Source organism: Centroberyx gerrardi, chromosome 2, assembly GCF_048128805.1.
Source record: "Centroberyx gerrardi isolate f3 chromosome 2, fCenGer3.hap1.cur.20231027, whole genome shotgun sequence".
NCBI lineage: Eukaryota > Metazoa > Chordata > Actinopteri > Beryciformes > Berycidae > Centroberyx > Centroberyx gerrardi.
In genome coordinates this window covers 14,140,668-14,157,655 of record NC_135998.1, presented here as the reverse complement: position 1 = coordinate 14,157,655, position 16,988 = coordinate 14,140,668, and the positions used below count along the sequence as shown (strand labels likewise).

At 42.2% G+C, this 16,988-nt stretch overlaps 1 protein-coding gene across 1 annotated transcript; it reads right to left on the bottom strand.

Moving 5' to 3' along the window:
* Positions 1–10,514: 10,514 nt before the first annotated feature.
* On the bottom strand, positions 10,515–16,919 carry ndufa8 (NADH:ubiquinone oxidoreductase subunit A8). The gene is made up of 4 exons (XM_071913568.2): positions 16,752–16,919; positions 15,063–15,226; positions 12,500–12,665; positions 10,515–11,078 (listed from the first exon to the last, which is right to left on the bottom strand). Exons 1-4 carry the CDS (start codon positions 16,800–16,802, stop codon positions 10,941–10,943), a joined length of 519 nt encoding a protein of 172 aa, XP_071769669.1. The 5' UTR covers positions 16,803–16,919; the 3' UTR covers positions 10,515–10,940.
* Positions 16,920–16,988: the final 69 nt, after the last annotated feature.

Genomic DNA, 16,988 nt, shown 5'->3' with positions numbered 1-16,988 from the left:
AAACACTTCCAGATTCCCCTGCCAACAGAATGTAAACAGAGCCGGGCTGGGAGGGGAGAGACGCAAGTGAACCTGTTGTGTTCCTGTCACACATTTGGACGGGCCCGGTCTGGACTGGACCAGACTGGGCTCGGTTGGGCAGGACTAGGGTTCCCAATTTTTTTTTTTCATAGTTAAAATACAGGTGGTGACTCTTGACGAGGAAATATTTTGTCAGAACTGGAATATTGAGATGAACCAGACATCAGCAGAACTATTATATAGGTGCCTACAATGAATGCGTGACTATAAACTGCGATGTATTTTCTTTCTGAAAGACCCAAATTACTCTTTTTGTTAAATGACCGACCAAGCCATGAGACAGTCCGAGAAGATGCGACAGGATGACAAAAAAATTGCTCCCAAAACAGCCTGAAATTATATTTCTCCACTCTTTCTGTAAACATTCTGTGAAGGATAGTTTATTTGTGTAAGACAGACGTGCTCAGGGCTCGTTTCTAAGTTAAAATTTATGCATTTAATTTGATTTTAAATTATGAGTATGTTATAGCAGCAAGTATGATAATAACATAGCAATAATACCCAAGAGGGCGTTTTTTGCAGTGATTATATGATGGAGATGCAGTAAATCCCAGGTGCAGCTGAATGTATATACAGTATGTACATACGTAAGAATAAACAAAAACAAAATAAAACAAATAAGATCACTAACTAGCTCTCTGGCTGCCATGAGAGTTAGTAAGAATAAACAAAAACAAAATAAAACAAATAAGATCACTAACTAGCTCTTTGGCTGCCATGAGAGTTGGCATAGCAACCGATAAAGCAAGGTTTTATGGGAATTATCAGCACAGCTGGAACGCCTCTTTGACTGTTCACATTGCTAACACTACCTCTCCTATAAAATCTGTTTGACTATAATCATATTTAATAACTGTTTCTTTTTTTTTCTTTAACTCCTATTCAAATACTGTGTAGTGTGTGCTGCTGTCATATAACTTCCACTCATATTTCCTTTTTTATCAGAGCCACACGTCACAAATTAAGCTCTGATTTCTGGTTTCCAGGGATTCCTTTAAAAACCAATACTGGCACTCAGAACATATTAAAGTTATTATAAATGATTACTCCCCGCAGCTCCTGAAAGGTACACTTAACTACTTATGTAATAGGAGGTTGGACCTCTGGACAACCGGAGAGGGCCGTACAGGGAAATATCTAACAGAGAAACCATTACAATGAGGAGAAAAATATTAGGTTGTATTCATTTTACATGTTATGAAATGTGATATTAAATGTGAAAAGTTACAATGCAATTTACAAATGAGTTTGATGAAAATCTAGCCATTGAAGAGTCATGCCACAAGTAAACTGTAAAAATCAGACTCTGCACTTTTAAAAGTCCTACTTCATTTCTCAGACCACAAACGTCTTGTGCTGCAAATCCAACACACATTGAAAATTGTGCTGTCTGAAGATGGAAAATCAAATTATCTTCATGACTTTGCTGAAAAACCATTTAAAATGTAATTATTATTCACTGTGAGCGTGTGTGTGTGCAAAAAATGTCTGTCTAGACATGTATTTTTTTTCAAGTGCGTTTGTGATTTGTGGGTTTGTTGGTGCATTGGTAGAATAAATAGCTTCAGTGTATTTTTGCAAGCAAGCCTGTATACAGAAAGAAAAACAAATCAGCAAGATGCCTGATTTGCAACTTCATTTGTTTGCCTGAAAGTTTGTTTGCCCTGGCTTTTAATCCTTGTTGCGTGGCAGGTTGCTCGAGATGCCAGCACTGCTTTTCACTGTAACACAGTGTAAAATAATAATGTATGTAATAATGTATGTCTTTATCTGCAACTTCTCTGTTACCCGCTCGAATTTGCTCTTATCTTGAAAAATAAATACCTTCTACCTTCTCCCTTGGTTCTTATGTTTATTTTCTAGCACTTCTCTCTTCATTGTCATTCTGTGTGTCACAGCAAAATGGCTGTCACCCTTGCTCTATTGGCTGCTTGAAGTGTTGGTGATCTAGGAACTGAAACTCATTCTACTGTTGTACTAATTGTAAGTCATTCTGTATGAGTCACCTAAATACTTAAAATGTAAAATGTGTATATAATGTTTGTCAGGATGTTACTTTCCGGGCCAGATCTCTATTGAAGAACAGATTTTTGATCTCAATCGGACAACTTGGTTGAATGAAGATTAAATGAAAAAATAAAAAACAAAATGTGCAAGAGCATGTGTGCGTGTTAGGGGGGTTGTGGGGTTTGCCTGAATAAGCACTGGAACTTTCCAGCATTTCTTTTCCTTCTTATTTATTTTTTGTCTGTGTTGTTTTCTCAGTATTGCAATGCATCACTTGACATTACCCAAGCAAGTTTGAGCTGCAGCGCATCAGCTGAAAGCAATTTGGTCCGGAGCGCAGCTGCCAGGCGGATAAGACTTTCCTTCTTTCGTTTACTTTGAAATGTTCCTTTTTTTCAACATCCAAAATACACAAGGCAGCCAAATTGCTGACATGTGTGAGAGGGGCAGCGAGACTCCTGCATTCTTTCATGCCCCACTATGCAAAACTCCACATTGTTTATTTAAAGAACACTGAACACTTTAGCACTATTAAGAAACATGTCATATAGTAAACTAAAGGTTTCCTCTCAGGAAAAATCCCTGTCAGTTTATTTTTCTTTTGCAAAAAGTTATTTTAGTTTTGACTCACAAACTGCCTGCATTCACAATTAAGCAACAGTGTTGTAATTCGGCTTGTGTAGTGCAGAACGCTAACAGGCTAGGTAAACGTGGAAGTGGTGTGATTATTTATGTGTTGAGGCGTGGACGGGCGGGATGGTAGGACTGGACTGTCTCTTTCTCTCTACCTCACAAAGACCCGAACACGACAACACTGCAAAGTGGACTGAGAGGGGAGACCCAGTGACAAGCTGGTGTTTCCCTTATTTTCATCTAGGCTGTTTCTACTGCCTGGGCTTGACTCAATTTAAATTCAACTAACCAGATTAAAATAAATTGTAAATACTGTTTGATTAATTTAGAAAAGTGTCTACTCTGGAATGTTGTTTTATGAGAAAATGTGAGACAATTAAAATGGAATTGACCTTGATTTTGCATTGTGTATGGTGTAGAATTTGCACAGCGTCACTGAGTATGATAATGTAACCAGGAAAAAAAAAAAACAAGACTCAATGGCTTTCAACCCCTACGACTCTAGTTTGAAATTAACAGGCAAATGCATTTGTCATATAGCGTTACTAACTGAAGAATAGATAAGTGCAAAAGTGCAATGAAATTGAAGTGAAACAAATGGACTCAGCAAATGAAAAAGCACTCTCAATGGCTTATTAAGGACCAAAGACAATTACAGAACAGCAAAGGTTTGTTTTAATGCATTATAGGGCTGACAAAAGCAGAAAAAAATAAAAAAGTAAAGTTAAAGGTGGCAGTGAAGACCATACTCTGACACACCATGATAGTATGGGAAAAAAGGAGGGGGGGGGGGGGGAATGTAGGGGCTGAAAGACACAGACAAGGAAAAAGAGCAAATTGTGACATGTAAACCAGGGACGACAGCCAGAAGACAGCCTGTGCGTCAGTGTAGGCGAGGCGGCGGGTGGGAGGAGGGCAAGGCGGGAGGGGGAGAGGCTTCGAGAGAGACGGGAGGGCCCGGCGTGAGTGATAGCCCACCGGGGCCTCGGAGCGGCCCGACGCAGGGAACGGCTAACCTACCTTGACATGCGTAGGAAACCCAAGACCCTCTGAGCCCTCTGTCAGATAGGAGCCACCCAGAGTAGCCCCGCCACACTGTGTAGCCCGAGCCGCTGCGCGTCCCTTTTAACTAGCACTGTTTAGATGAGCGCACGGCAGAGGAATGCCCCAGTATACCTTGCAGAAACCACAAGCACAACAGCATTAGAACGACATCAGCTTTCCAGCGCATGGGAATAAGTCAACTCTGGCTACTAGCAGGAGTATTGTAACTCTGCAGGCTGGAGTTCTGTGTGTTTGTGTATGTGTGTGTGTGTGTGTATGTGTGTGTGCCCATGTCAGCTGGTCTGTGCATGTGATTGAGCATATGCATGTGTATGTGTATGTTTCAGTAAAAGCCCTTTGATGCTGTAATGTTGTCAGAAAACAGTCAATGGGACTGGACAAGAGCAAAGTGATTCTGAAATGGTTTTAGGTTGGGTTGGGTTTGGGTAGAACAGTAGGCATGACATGATATTAAAGAAAAATGTTAAGCTGAATATTGGTGTGAAGCACATTATGTCACATTATTTTGAAATCAGTAAGTTAGAGATTAAACATTTTACAGCGTATGCTTACATATGTTGATTAATTTATACCATTATAAGGATTTCTGATCAACTCATGAGTATGAGGGAAAATAGTGGAAAGTCACTTTTGATGATGGCCTTTGCATGTTAACCCATTTTAAAGCGATCACAAAAAAGACCAATTTAATGTCACTGGCAAAAAATGGCGAAACGTGTTTTACTGCCACTTAGTATAGATAGCAATGTAAGTAATGGGGCAGAAAGCTTAAGTTGTTTTTATGGTGTTTCCCTTGTTTTAACATGATTTAATGGCTGATAGCTAATAGCTAATAAAAAACATAATCAATCAGTACTTTTGCCTCATAATCATCCAACAGTAGGAAATGTACTGCATAGTATATCACACTGTTCACGTCAACAGAAAAAGTAATGTTAGTTCACTGTCTGAATACTTAATTCTGACTGCATATAATTACATTTCTGACTCTACAGAAAGCACAGTAAACATACAAACAAATGCACAAACAAACAAACAATCAAACAAATGAATGAATGAGTGAAAGGTGGACATGTATACACTCCAGCTTGGCTACGTCCGGTCTGTTTGGCTGAGGAGAGCGAGACAGAGAAGGTTTTGGATGACGTTCCCCTCATTGAGTGAAAGCAATGAAACACAGCCTGGGATTCAGAAAACAATAACAGTATGAAGGCAAATGGGGCTCCCTCTGTTCCTGGAGCCAGCTGAGTGGAGGAGAGGAGAGGAGAGGAGAGGAGAGGAGAGGAGAGGAGAGGAGAGGAGAGGAGAGGAGAGGAGAGGAGAGGAGAGGAGAGGAGAGGAGAGAGGGACGGGCAAGAAAGGGAACTGAATGCTGGCACACAGGGAAAGGCAGGCTGCGGTAGACTTGTAAATAGCCGGAGGGACAGAGGGATGGAGGAATGGAGGGATGGAGCTATCAGCAGAGAAGTGATGAAGGTCTGGGATCAGGCCAAGATAAACACAGGCTGGTCCAGAAGGAGCTGCAGCACCACAGAGGAACACACACACGCACGCACACACACACACACACACACACACAGACACACACACACACACACACATGCACACACAGACACACACATACTTTACTTGCACATACACATAAATATGCATAAACATACAAACAGATGCACACAACACAAGCAGGCACTCGTACACCCACACAAAACACACACATACATGCACGCACACACACACACACACACACACACACACACACATACACAAGCACACACACACACCTGCAGACAAACAAACAGTGTACTGTGTGACTCCCAGACCACAACTTGTTGAGTGTTAAGCTGTGTGACAACAGCCTGAGGAGCAACAGGGATCATTTAGACGTCTCATTTCATCACATACTTCACATTAGTCCGTTTGCCCAGATACCACAGAATAAACATATAGTAAAAATAAATGGCTGGGGTTTTTTTTCTTTTTAAAACATCTGAACTAAGCACACTCAAGAGTTGGTTGAGCCCTCAACACATCTTGCACAATGGGAACACATCAGAAAATCCCTCTTAGTGTCTTTGTAGAAACATTAAAAGTGCTACAGCGAAGAAAAAACTAATGATAATAACGACCTCATAATGAATTATAAAGGAGGAGAAAGTAATCCATGTATTGTAGGTTTTACTGTCCATGTCTGCGTGCGAGTGTGCCTGTGTGTGTCCATGTGTGTCTGTGTGTGTGTAACTGTGCTTCATTAGTGTGCTATGAAGCGAGAGCTCTCCTGCTCTGTCTTGTCTTTGACCAACTAACACCTTGAGTGAAACCTTAAAATTTTGCTAAATGTTATCTTAAGCGCGGCATTCACAGGCGTTGGGAAAACAGCAGCATGAAAGAGCTGCTGTGAAGCGTGTCTGGCTGGAATGCAAAACACAAGCCGTGGTCATCACTCTGTCACCATCCAGATTTAAGCTTTGGGTTTAAGATTTAAGCTTTAAGGGCCCATGATGTACGTGTGTGTGTGTGTGTTTGTGTGTGTGTGTAATTTTAAGGAATATTCTGTCAAAGTGCCCTTAAACACGGCACTTAATCCCAGTTGCTCTAGTGGAGCTGCTCAGTGGCAAAAATTAGAAGACTGTGGTTTTACTTGGCAGCGCCCATGTGTGAATATGTATGAATCTGAAGCAGAGGCGTGTTGAAAAAGAGCATGCACACTCAACAAAAACCATTCCCTGGATAAATAATGTTAAAAAAAACACTTAAAGGATATGAGAATTCATGAAAATATTGACTTCAAATAAGTTCTGACAGAAGGGCTTTACTTCAAAAGTTATGTAATGGTCCATCGTAACATATAGTGTTAGCCATTGTACAAGTCCCCTCTCCCACTGCATCTATCCTGCATCACCACTGCAGTATTATCCAAGCAATCCCACTTGAGGTTGGATTAAAAATGCAGTAGCATTCAGTAGGGATGATTCAATACAACCACAAAACAATGTAATAAATAAAAGTTCAATGACAACAAAGTCTGACTGTGTAGAATTAGGTTATTTTATTTATTTAGGTTTATTTATTTCTGAGTCACAAATCTTTCTAGCAATGTCATTGGCTTGCTGGAATGTAAACAACAATTTAAAAATGTCATTACAAAGTGCAAAAAATATAATATGGATGGAGAGCTTGTGAAATTGTGATGGGAAAGGAGTCTCATTGGTGATTACTACAGCAGAAAAAAATGGAGCTAATATTGCAATTAATTTGTCAATACATAATGTCACATTTTTGTATCGAGTTATATTGAATTTCGACATATTGTCCCATCCCTACGCAAACAGTTTGGGTATGTGTTATAGAATAATGTTAAAGTGGATATGTTAGTGGAAGACTGGACAATGAGATTGCTTTCCATATATAAGGTTGTGGAAGTAAATCCATTAACTCACCTCAATTCTTACTATGCTAAAATGTTCTGCCTTAGATATGCGCCTGGATAGCTTATTTCAGAACACAAATACTGAAGAGGGCAATGATGGATGTGTGTATGTATGTGTGTGTGTGTGTGTTTTTGTGAGTTTGGCCCTTTTGTAGTTCCAAGATTATTAATCTCCATGAGTGGATGTGGTGGTGGTACTTGGCAAGCGTGTGTGTGTGTGTGTGTGTGTGTTTTCTAGCTACTACAACCTGCATGGCAGTTCAAAGCGACCCTGTGCAGTATGAGGGGATGAGAGGAGACATGAAAGGAACACTCAGCAACATGTAGGGTCTACAGATCACAGAGCCAAATGGGGAGCAAGGCGCACCAACATAAACAAATCAAGCACACCTACATTTCGGGGGGGTTGTCAAATCAAGTGCACCCACATGTTAGGGGCTCTTAATGGCATTGATACAGCAGACGTCTCATGGAAGTGAAGGGCATTGTAGTGTAACCGATACAAAAGTAATACATTGTTGATGTATTCCAGAGAATGAAAATTCACTGTGTATCTTCTAAAGAAAGCGTTTCAAGAAGCTCAGTAGCTAAGTCTGAGTAGAATAATTGATTGATATTACAGAGGATTTAAATAGCTGAATCTATCAGAAGTCTGATTGGGGAAACAATACAATTTAACTGAGGTCTAAACTCTACAGTAATAATAACCTGCACAGGAAAAACCCACTGATAAAAATTGCCTGCTGAAAATAAAAACTAGAATTCCCTCTCCTGCTTCAAACACTGATGGCCTGATGACAAAAACCAAAAACAACTGCCAGCCACAATTGTTGGTACTCATCGCCACTTCAAATATTCATTTTTATTACGCCAAACCTGAAAGTGAACAATGGGGATATTGACAGTCACGGGTTATGAACAAGCCGGGCTGTTTGAGTGTTTTAGGCTCCCAGGCGGGCTGTAGCTTTGTGAAAGTCCTGTATTGTATTTCTTTCCTGTGCCAGAGCCCGTTTCCTGTGGCGGTGCCGTGTCAAACAGCGATGACCCTCTGCTTCCCGTGAGGCGCATGGAGACGGGCCTGCCACGAGCCCCGAGGCCTCACCGCGGGCCGCTGGACAACCTCCACGCCCCCCCTCCATCCCCCCCTCCCTCCCTCCCCTCCGTCTGCCTACTTTCTAGTCATTTCCCACCTTGCCCTCTCTGGATCTCCCTTTTTCCTCGCCCTGTCTCTTGTTTCCCTTAATTCTTTCCCCTACCTCTGTTTCTCTTTTCTCTTCACCCCCTCTCTCACACTTCTCTCCTTTTCCTTCTGTCTCCTCCGTACGCTGTTCCTTCATCCCTCTCCCCCTACCTCTTTCTCCCCCCCTCCTTCCCTCCCGTTTCTTATCGGCCACCTTCTATCTGTCCCTTGCTCTCTCCTCTTCCACGTTTCCCTCCATCCATACCTCCTTTCCTCTTTACATCCCTTCTTCCTCCTCCTCCCTTTGTCCCCCTGGCCAGGTCAGAAGCGGGCCCTGTCAGACGTTTCCTGTGCGAGCCACAGGTCCGGACCACACCTCCTGACGGGAGGTACAGGGGATTTCTACAACCTCTACTGTCACTGACGCCCCACCAACAGGGACACACACACACACACACAGTCATCCCTGCATACACATATGTACCCACACACACATACACAAATTTCTATCTCGCGTATTTGTGGACATGACATTTCACGGAGCTATGCACACAAAAATATAGCTGCTTTTGGCAATAAACTGTGACTGCGCACTGTTGAACACTGCTGAACTTGCTGTCTATAGGATAAAAAGAAACTTGTGGGAAAAAATGTTGAGACCATGCAGTACACAATGCACATTTGACGAACATGACATTGATGCCCAAATTAGAATAAGCAGAAAACAAATAAGCACAAAGTGCATTTTCACATAGACTGAATAACATCACAGCGAGCGTCTGTGGATACCAACTATTGACCTCTCTTTCATAACTGGAGTCCCTGTGTGTGTTTGTGTGTTGGAATGAGACCTTTCCACATCATATGAAAACACCCCAGGGTCACATCTCCGCTTTAGAGTATGAGAAAGCTGTCAAACTGTACGTTACTATTGGTCCCAACAGAAAGCAACCACATGGCAGAGGTTAAAGACTCAACCTGCCTGCAGCTTGTAGGGGAACAAGAAGTCAAATCACAACAATGGCTACTTCTTGTTTAGAGTTAAAAGACAGAGACCGCACACTGAAAGATAACCAATCTACCTAACCACATTCTACAGTAGTTCAGCAGCCGCCACAACTGTGACTTTTCTCTTCACTTGGACATTTTCCCAGTGGTACGTGTGTGTGTGTGTGTGTGTGTGTGTGTGTGTGTGTGTGTGTGTGCTCGTGCATTGGCACAGCCTGCTATGTTCCACAGGACAGCGTGCCTTGGAATTTACTTCTCATCTCCTTCCATTCTCGGTCACGTGTGTTGGCAGCACAGCATGCCCCTCTGTGCGTCTTTGAAATGACTCCTGTAGTCTTCTTCCAGTCCGGGTCAGAGACAGGAAGAGAGCTGGGAGAAAAGGAGGAAGCAGAAGCAGCTCTCTCTGGCTGCAGGTAATGACCCTGAACATTGACCCCCAACCTCACCCTCCATCAGTCTGACAATAATACACACACTGACAAAACACAGACGTGCAAACATAGCGGAGCTGCCGACAAGTTGCCAACATTGTAGGAATTGTGCCTAGTACCATTTTAGCAGATATCATATAGGCCCTGAATTGTAAAGCTTCATAAAGTTGAGAAAAAGTATGGAAATATTCATCTTGTCTCATGGTAACTGAGTATTTAATAAACGCGAACCTGAAATCAGGGTTTCCACACTCGCTTATACATCAAATTCAAGAACTTCTCACTGACTTTCAAGGTCTTGTTTGGTGAAATTCAAGGATGTTTTGGGGTAAGATATGACGCTGGTCAAAATTAGAAATCACAGAGGTCTCATTTATTACTATTATTACGATTTTGTGAAGTCAAGAAATCCTGGTGAAATCATTCATTTAAAACTGTTGCTGTATCAACACATATCTCCATCACAGGGTTTTCCTGTTGATCCTAGGATGGAGAGAGGAATTATGGATTTGGCCGTTGCATTTGAATTAAAATATCAATTAAAGTCATCCGCTCATTTTCAAAACTTTTAAGGCCTTATTTTACTTTTCTCAAATCCACAAAGTTTCAACATTTTTCAAGGCCTGTGGGAACCCTGCGAAATTAAAGAAATAAAAAAAGACATCAAAAAAGGAGTTTTGAGTATTTTTATCTTTTATTATTTCACAACAACCATAACGCAGTGTGATGCATTTGTTCACTCTTTACATTTACATAAGGGGTCAGGAAAGCTGTATGGATTCATTGACTTCGTTCACACAACCATCCTTCCTTTATCAAGAAGTTGCAGGATGCTGGATGTACAGTGAATGGAGAGACCTTAGGGCATGGGCCCTGTCCAAAACCAACCCTCAGACCTTTAACGGATGACGGTGCTGAAACCAGCCTTTCAGAAGTCGAGGCTAAGGTGGAACTGCAGCCTTAATGCTTGTGCTTGCATCAGGGAGATTTAAACTTTTTAAAGTATCATCAATGTATGATTAGTCGCATATAGAGTCTACAATGTATGGTTGTTTATGGACAGGGCGCATGGCATGGCAGGCAGAGTCGACTGGCTTTGACCTCTGCCTCACCAGCTCCAGAAGAATAGCCTGCTGCCAAATTTGGCGGGCTCCAGTTTGCCGTCGATGACTGGGTTTGGCTCGGGACGTGGCCGAGAGTGGTAGGGGTTCTCGGGGACGGGCCGTTCGGTCGACACCTTCGTCACCTAGGAAAGAAAACAAAATGAGGAACACTGATTTGACAGAAATACACAGTATAAACACTGTTGGTTCTGGAAAGAAACAAAATTTAGCTCTATTTGTCTGACAAACCTGTCTGTCCAGATCCAATTAAAATGATTTCCTATCACATGTTAAATGTTTTATAAAAATGCAATTTCTTCAAAATAAGATTGTTTTTTAAAGATTCTTCGTTAATCTCTTTGAAGGAACAATAATACAAGTGACTTGAAACACCAGAGAAATTTTAGATGAAGATGATTTCACTGATTAGCTCCTCCTCTCTGGTTGACGGTGTTAATCACTGAAATCACCTGATGTAATGTTTGGTTGGAATGAAAACCTGCAGACTCTCGGCTCTCCATGGCACATGATTTGACACCCCAACTCTAGCCTTGCAAGGAACCTGTGTCTCCTCCTCTCTGCCCTACTTCTTGCAGCTCCTCCCTACCTCATGGCTCTCTCAGCTCTCTCTTACCCTCCCACCACCCTTTATCCTCTCCTCTGCTCCTTCCCTCCTTTCTCACGTTCAGCAAGACTCTTGGGCTGGGTTTCTCCCAGTCTAGCATCCCATCTCTCCTTTCCTCTCTCCCTCCATTCCTTACTCTCTTGCCCACTTCTTTCTCCCAGACTGGATCTCTCCCAGCCTGAACGGTCACTCTCTTTCCTTCCTCCTGTCCTCCATCTTCCCATTGCTCACCATGGACACATTTCTCCCAGGCCTCCCCCTCTCTCTTTCCTCCCTCCATCTCTCCCTGTGCATTCACACTGCGAGCAACATGACACAACAAGTCACTGGAAGTCCATTCATTTGCTATAGAGCTGAGCAACCAGGGAAACTCTGCCGATGCGTGGATGTCAACAAGCTTGTTGGCCAAGAAAAACTGGCCATGGCTGAAGTTTTCGCGCTTGTCAGCCATCAACAGCCAGCCAGTTCTCTGTGCTTCCTTGTTTCCCTATCGATTTCATTCCATGAACAATAGTTCCGCCTGGCAAGTTGATTCCAGCCATTCAAAGGTTTCCAATTTTCTACAATTTTTATTCAAAAGACTACATGAATAAACGTCTCAAAAATGATGCTTGTTTTTTTCGATTAATGCTACCTAGTTAGCGGTTCCCAGCAAGCTATGTTAACTCATTAAAATGGCCTAATGTTATTAATGGCAAAACCAAAACAGCAAAAAATACATGATTTGCCTGTTCAAAACTCTATAGCGGCATGAGACTCTGCATGAGACACTACATAGATGCAGTCAGAGCCTCTCACATGGCCAACACTTGGTCAGAATAGAGCGACCCATCAACCAAGTTATTCGTAATGTGAGCATAGTTAGTCCCTCATGTCTCCCAGGTCTCCATCTAGCATTCCATCCTCCTTTTTCAGTCCTTGTATCATCCAGTCTCTCACCTTGGACAGGTCTCCCAGATCAGGTCTCTCCCAGCCCAGCTTGTCAAGGACACAGTTGTCGAAGACTTGCTGCTGCTTACGACAATGACGCAGTTCCGTCAAGTTCGAATAGTCCAAACAGGTCCAGTACTCCGTGAAGGACTCAGCACAGTTCCCCTTGATTTGCCTAAAATGCACAGAGCAAACAGAGATTTGGATCAGAATCAGAGTCAGATTGAAATAGTACCCTGAATGAGCTGAGAGTTCCCCTTGATTTGCTTGAAAGACATAATAGAAATTGACTTAAGAGGAGTTGAAAGGGACTTCTGCATTCTGGAAAAATCTCCGCTCATCTTATGTGCTTGAACTGGTCATATAAAATGAGAAAGTGGGTTCAAATTCAAAGTCCAAGATTCAGATCGCAGATCAGGTCAGGAGAATCCTGTAATACTGAAATAAGATCATGATTTACGATCAGTCACAGTTCCCAGTAGTCAATAGCTATCGTCTAGAATCCACAGGCAGGTGAGGAATAAAAAAGGTAAATAAAAAAATATATATATCCTTAAGTCAAAACTATGCAAACTGGTCATTTAAATGGAGTGCCCCTAAAGGTGCTTGGCAGATCCCAAAAGCACAAAAAGAACCAAACCAGGTCCCAGGTGCAATTTTGCAACTTTACTCAAATCTCCTCTCATTACAATAATTACAGGTATTGCTCTTTCACGGTAATTCTCAGTTTATCTTGGGGTCAGAGTGCTGGTTGTTTGTTTCTGTTTTAGAAGTGGAGGTGGTGTGTTATTTGAGGACCATGCACAATCTGTTTGACCCCCACACACACACACACACGCACACACACACGCACACACACACACACACACACACACACACACACACACACACACACACAAAAGCACCTTAGTTGCTACATGGGCAATGGATATAACCCAAGCTCTGTCTCAAACTTTTAGTAAACACAGACACAGCAGTTAAGAGTGAAAAACCCCAGACCACTTCCTCAAATACAACCCACTGGCAGTTTGATACACAAAACAGCAGCCTATAGTTAACTAATTCATGTCCTACAATGAACAGCACTTTTTGTATTGGTCAGTCAAATAAAGAAAAAAAAAGAAAAAATGTATAACAAAGTACAACAGGTTAAGTGACGTAAAGGCGCTTTCCAGGTCCCACTTTGGTCACCAGCCCACCATGTCAAACGTGCTTTTGTTTTAACCCAAACATTTATCTACAGATCTCAAAGTAGCTATCCAGAGAGTCTAGCCAAATACTGTCTTGCTTCTACTGCCCTTTGAACAACAGGTTCTTCAAACCACACCATGCATGCTCCGTGCCTGACATGTGCACAGTGCCTGTCTTCAAGTCCATCAACAAGAAGGAAATGCAAAAACTCTTTTTACTGCAAACCATCAGAAGGCCTGACTCACCTCACCATCATTCCTGTTCCCAAGCAAGACTATGTTACCTGCCTCAGTGACTTCATGCCAGTGGGAGTCATAATGAAGACTTTGGATTACCTGGTGGTGTCCAATCTAAAATGTGTCACAGACCTGCTTCTTAATCCGCTTCACTTTCCCCATGGGGAAAAGCAGCCAGTAGATAACACAGTCAACGTGGACCTACACGTTATCCAGGGATATCTAGGGACTCATAGCTACAATGCGAGGATCTTGTTTGTTGACTTCAGCTCAGCATTCAGCACCATCATGCGAAAACTCCTCCATGGCAGCTGTCCTAGATGAACCTAGCCCCCTCAATCTGTGGGAGGTGTATGGACTTCCTGACAAATAGAAGGTCATTTGTGTGGCCGGCCCAAGTCTGACCCCCTTGCTGTGAGAACAGGCGCACTACAGAGATGTGTGCCATCCCCTCGTCCTGCCAACCATACATGAAACTCCTTAAGTTTACAGATGACACCACTCTGGAAGCTATCATCTGCAAAAATGACTCCATGCACTGGAAAGAGATGGATCGTGCGACATCATGGTGTGCTGCCCACAACCTTGAGCTGATCCAAACTGTGAATATGAGCATTGCCTGGTCATCACTCCTTGTAGATCAATGGCTTAATGTTGAATCCAGCCAAATCATTCAGTTCCTAGGGTCTACCATCACCCATACCATCAAATGGGATGAGAACATCTCCTGCTTAACTGCAAAATCACAACGAAGGATGTTCTTCCCGCAGCAATGGAGGACGTTCAGTTTCACCATGTTTTATTAGTCAATAATCCAACACAACCGAGTCAAAGCAGGGGTGGTGCTCCTCCTAAGACCCCTGTACACCCAGACAATCCCTCTCACTTACACTTATGGGGTTCACTGTCATTTTGCTACTGTTACTGTTTAGTCCATCCTAATTATAATTACCCACCACTATTTGTGCAAACTTTGACTACTCTTAATGCCTGCACAAGTCTTTGTACACAATGTCAATTTTTCCTCAGCAATTATGGTCATGCTCCATAATGCTCAAAACATATTTCATGCATTTTATCCTACTTAGATGGCAGCTATACTAGGAATATTCTTCTGAGATTGCTAGGTATACTGTATATGTTACCTGAAGAAGTTGAGAGCGCATTCATTGACTTTCCTCCCTTCTTCCAGACACTTCCTAGGGTCCTTCTCCTCCCAGCGGCAGAGCATAAACTCCTTGTTTGGTTTGTCACACTGGGAGCCATAGTGGTGGGCAGCAGCCTTTAGCACCGCAGATGACACATTGATCTGGACAGAGACACAGAAAACAGTAGGACTGGGTGAAATAAAAACTGGGTGAAAATAAATATCGATACAGCAATACGTGGTTATTTCATTTTTTGTGGTTCAGAATCGATTCTGCACAGCCTGATAAACACTTTAACCCCCGTTCATTTACAGAAGAACAGGATCTTTTTCACTTTTATTAAGACTCCGCTCCTGTAGGGGTTACTCCAGCAATCGTTTCACTGCAACTTTGAGATGTACGGAGCCTCCACTTAACCAAACTACGTTTGGAGGGAAGTGTCTGGGCACATTTTGGATTCAACAACAAAAAGGAGCAACATGAAAGCAGTAGAAGGAATTTCATCTGTAAGCTTTGACATTTGGTATTGAAATAATGTGGTAACACAAAATATTCACACATGTAACTGACCAGACACCAGTCAGATGTCCAGCAGTCTGTCATTAAATCTGATAGAGCTTGTTTACTAGTGTGCATATTTACATTCAACTCACAAAGATGAGCAAGTTATTTCAGTGCACCAGAGCACACATAAGTGTGCATGTTCACATTTAATTTGTTTACTATAGAGGAATGGAAATATTAAAAATCAGCTTTTGCCTCAATTTGTCCCCTAATCCATATCAAGAATGCACATAATCATGTATCACAATACTAAAAACATACACGTTTGGTATACAAAGTTTGTATCAATTCAATGCAAGTTTATGCCATACAGACTATACATAATATTATTAATGTGTCAAGTATCAGATTATATCAGATCTTGTATTGTAATCCACAGCATCAAACAAATCGTATTGTGAGGTCCTTGACAATACCCAGCCCTAGAACAGCCACTCATATTTCAGATAAAAATATGAATTTAGTAAGGGGGTGGTGGGGAGATAAACACGTTTTCCAAATTTTCCAAATTATTACACTTTTATAGACAGTGAGTTTCAATGATCACTACTCAATTTGAAAAGGAATTATCATTTGCACTGCTGTTTATCAAGTCCTCGTATGGATAGATATTAGGTGCTGCCGGCCAAGTTCTGACTTTCAAGGACAAGTTGAAAGTGTCATGATAACACAGCTGACAGGGAGCCAGACATTTCGGGTAGACACTGTCCTGTCATCACAGTGGTCAAATCAAGAGTTAATGAGGACCAGGAAAAGAGCGATTATGAAGTCCTACACATGTTCAGGCAGATACTGAAGCATAAACACAGTTTTAATAGCAAGTCGGCACCTGCATCGCCAACGCCACTTTAGAGCCATTTGATTACTCTATTTCATGGTCCTAGGGTGGCTATTCAGCGGCTCCAACTGCTTCCCCAAAAATAATTCACTGTCTTTGTTAACTTTAAGTTATCTACCAAACTTTCCCTCCTGACAGAAGACTGGGAGTGACAAATTATCTCACGTCAATAAGCAAATAAACCATCTAGTAGCTAACGTTAGCGTTAGCCAGCTGGTTAGCATGTTTGGTTAGACATGTCATATTATGTTTCTTACAGGCTAAATATCCATCGATATACTCACCTCGTCCACATTCAGCTCCTGCAAGGTGGGAATGTCCACCGTAGTGGGCATGGTTCGGTCTCTGTACAATGAAACAAACGCAAAGAATCAAATTCTACTACTGAAACACATCCAAGGTCCTCGTCTGACAACAGGACGAGCGACGAGGCAGCAAGGAAGGTCAGTTTACTGCGCCTGCTAGCAAGTTGGAGGCGCATTCCAATGACGCAGTCGGCAGAGCGACCGACTCTGCGCAAG

What these genes read in the sequence shown, in the direction of transcription:
- ndufa8 (XM_071913568.2), bottom strand. Translation starts at nt 16,802, where the DNA reads ATGCCCACTACGGTGGACATTCCCACCTTGCAGGAGCTGAATGTGGAC. An exon ending in TGCGCTCTCAACTTCTTCAG is followed by an intron (nt 12,666 to 15,062) that starts GTAACATATACA and finishes TGTGCATTTTAG; the next exon opens with GCAAATCAAGGGGAACTGTG. An exon ending in ATCTGGGAGACCTGTCCAAG is followed by an intron (nt 11,079 to 12,499) that starts GTGAGAGACTGG and finishes TTTCTTTCCTAG; the next exon opens with GTGACGAAGGTGTCGACCGA.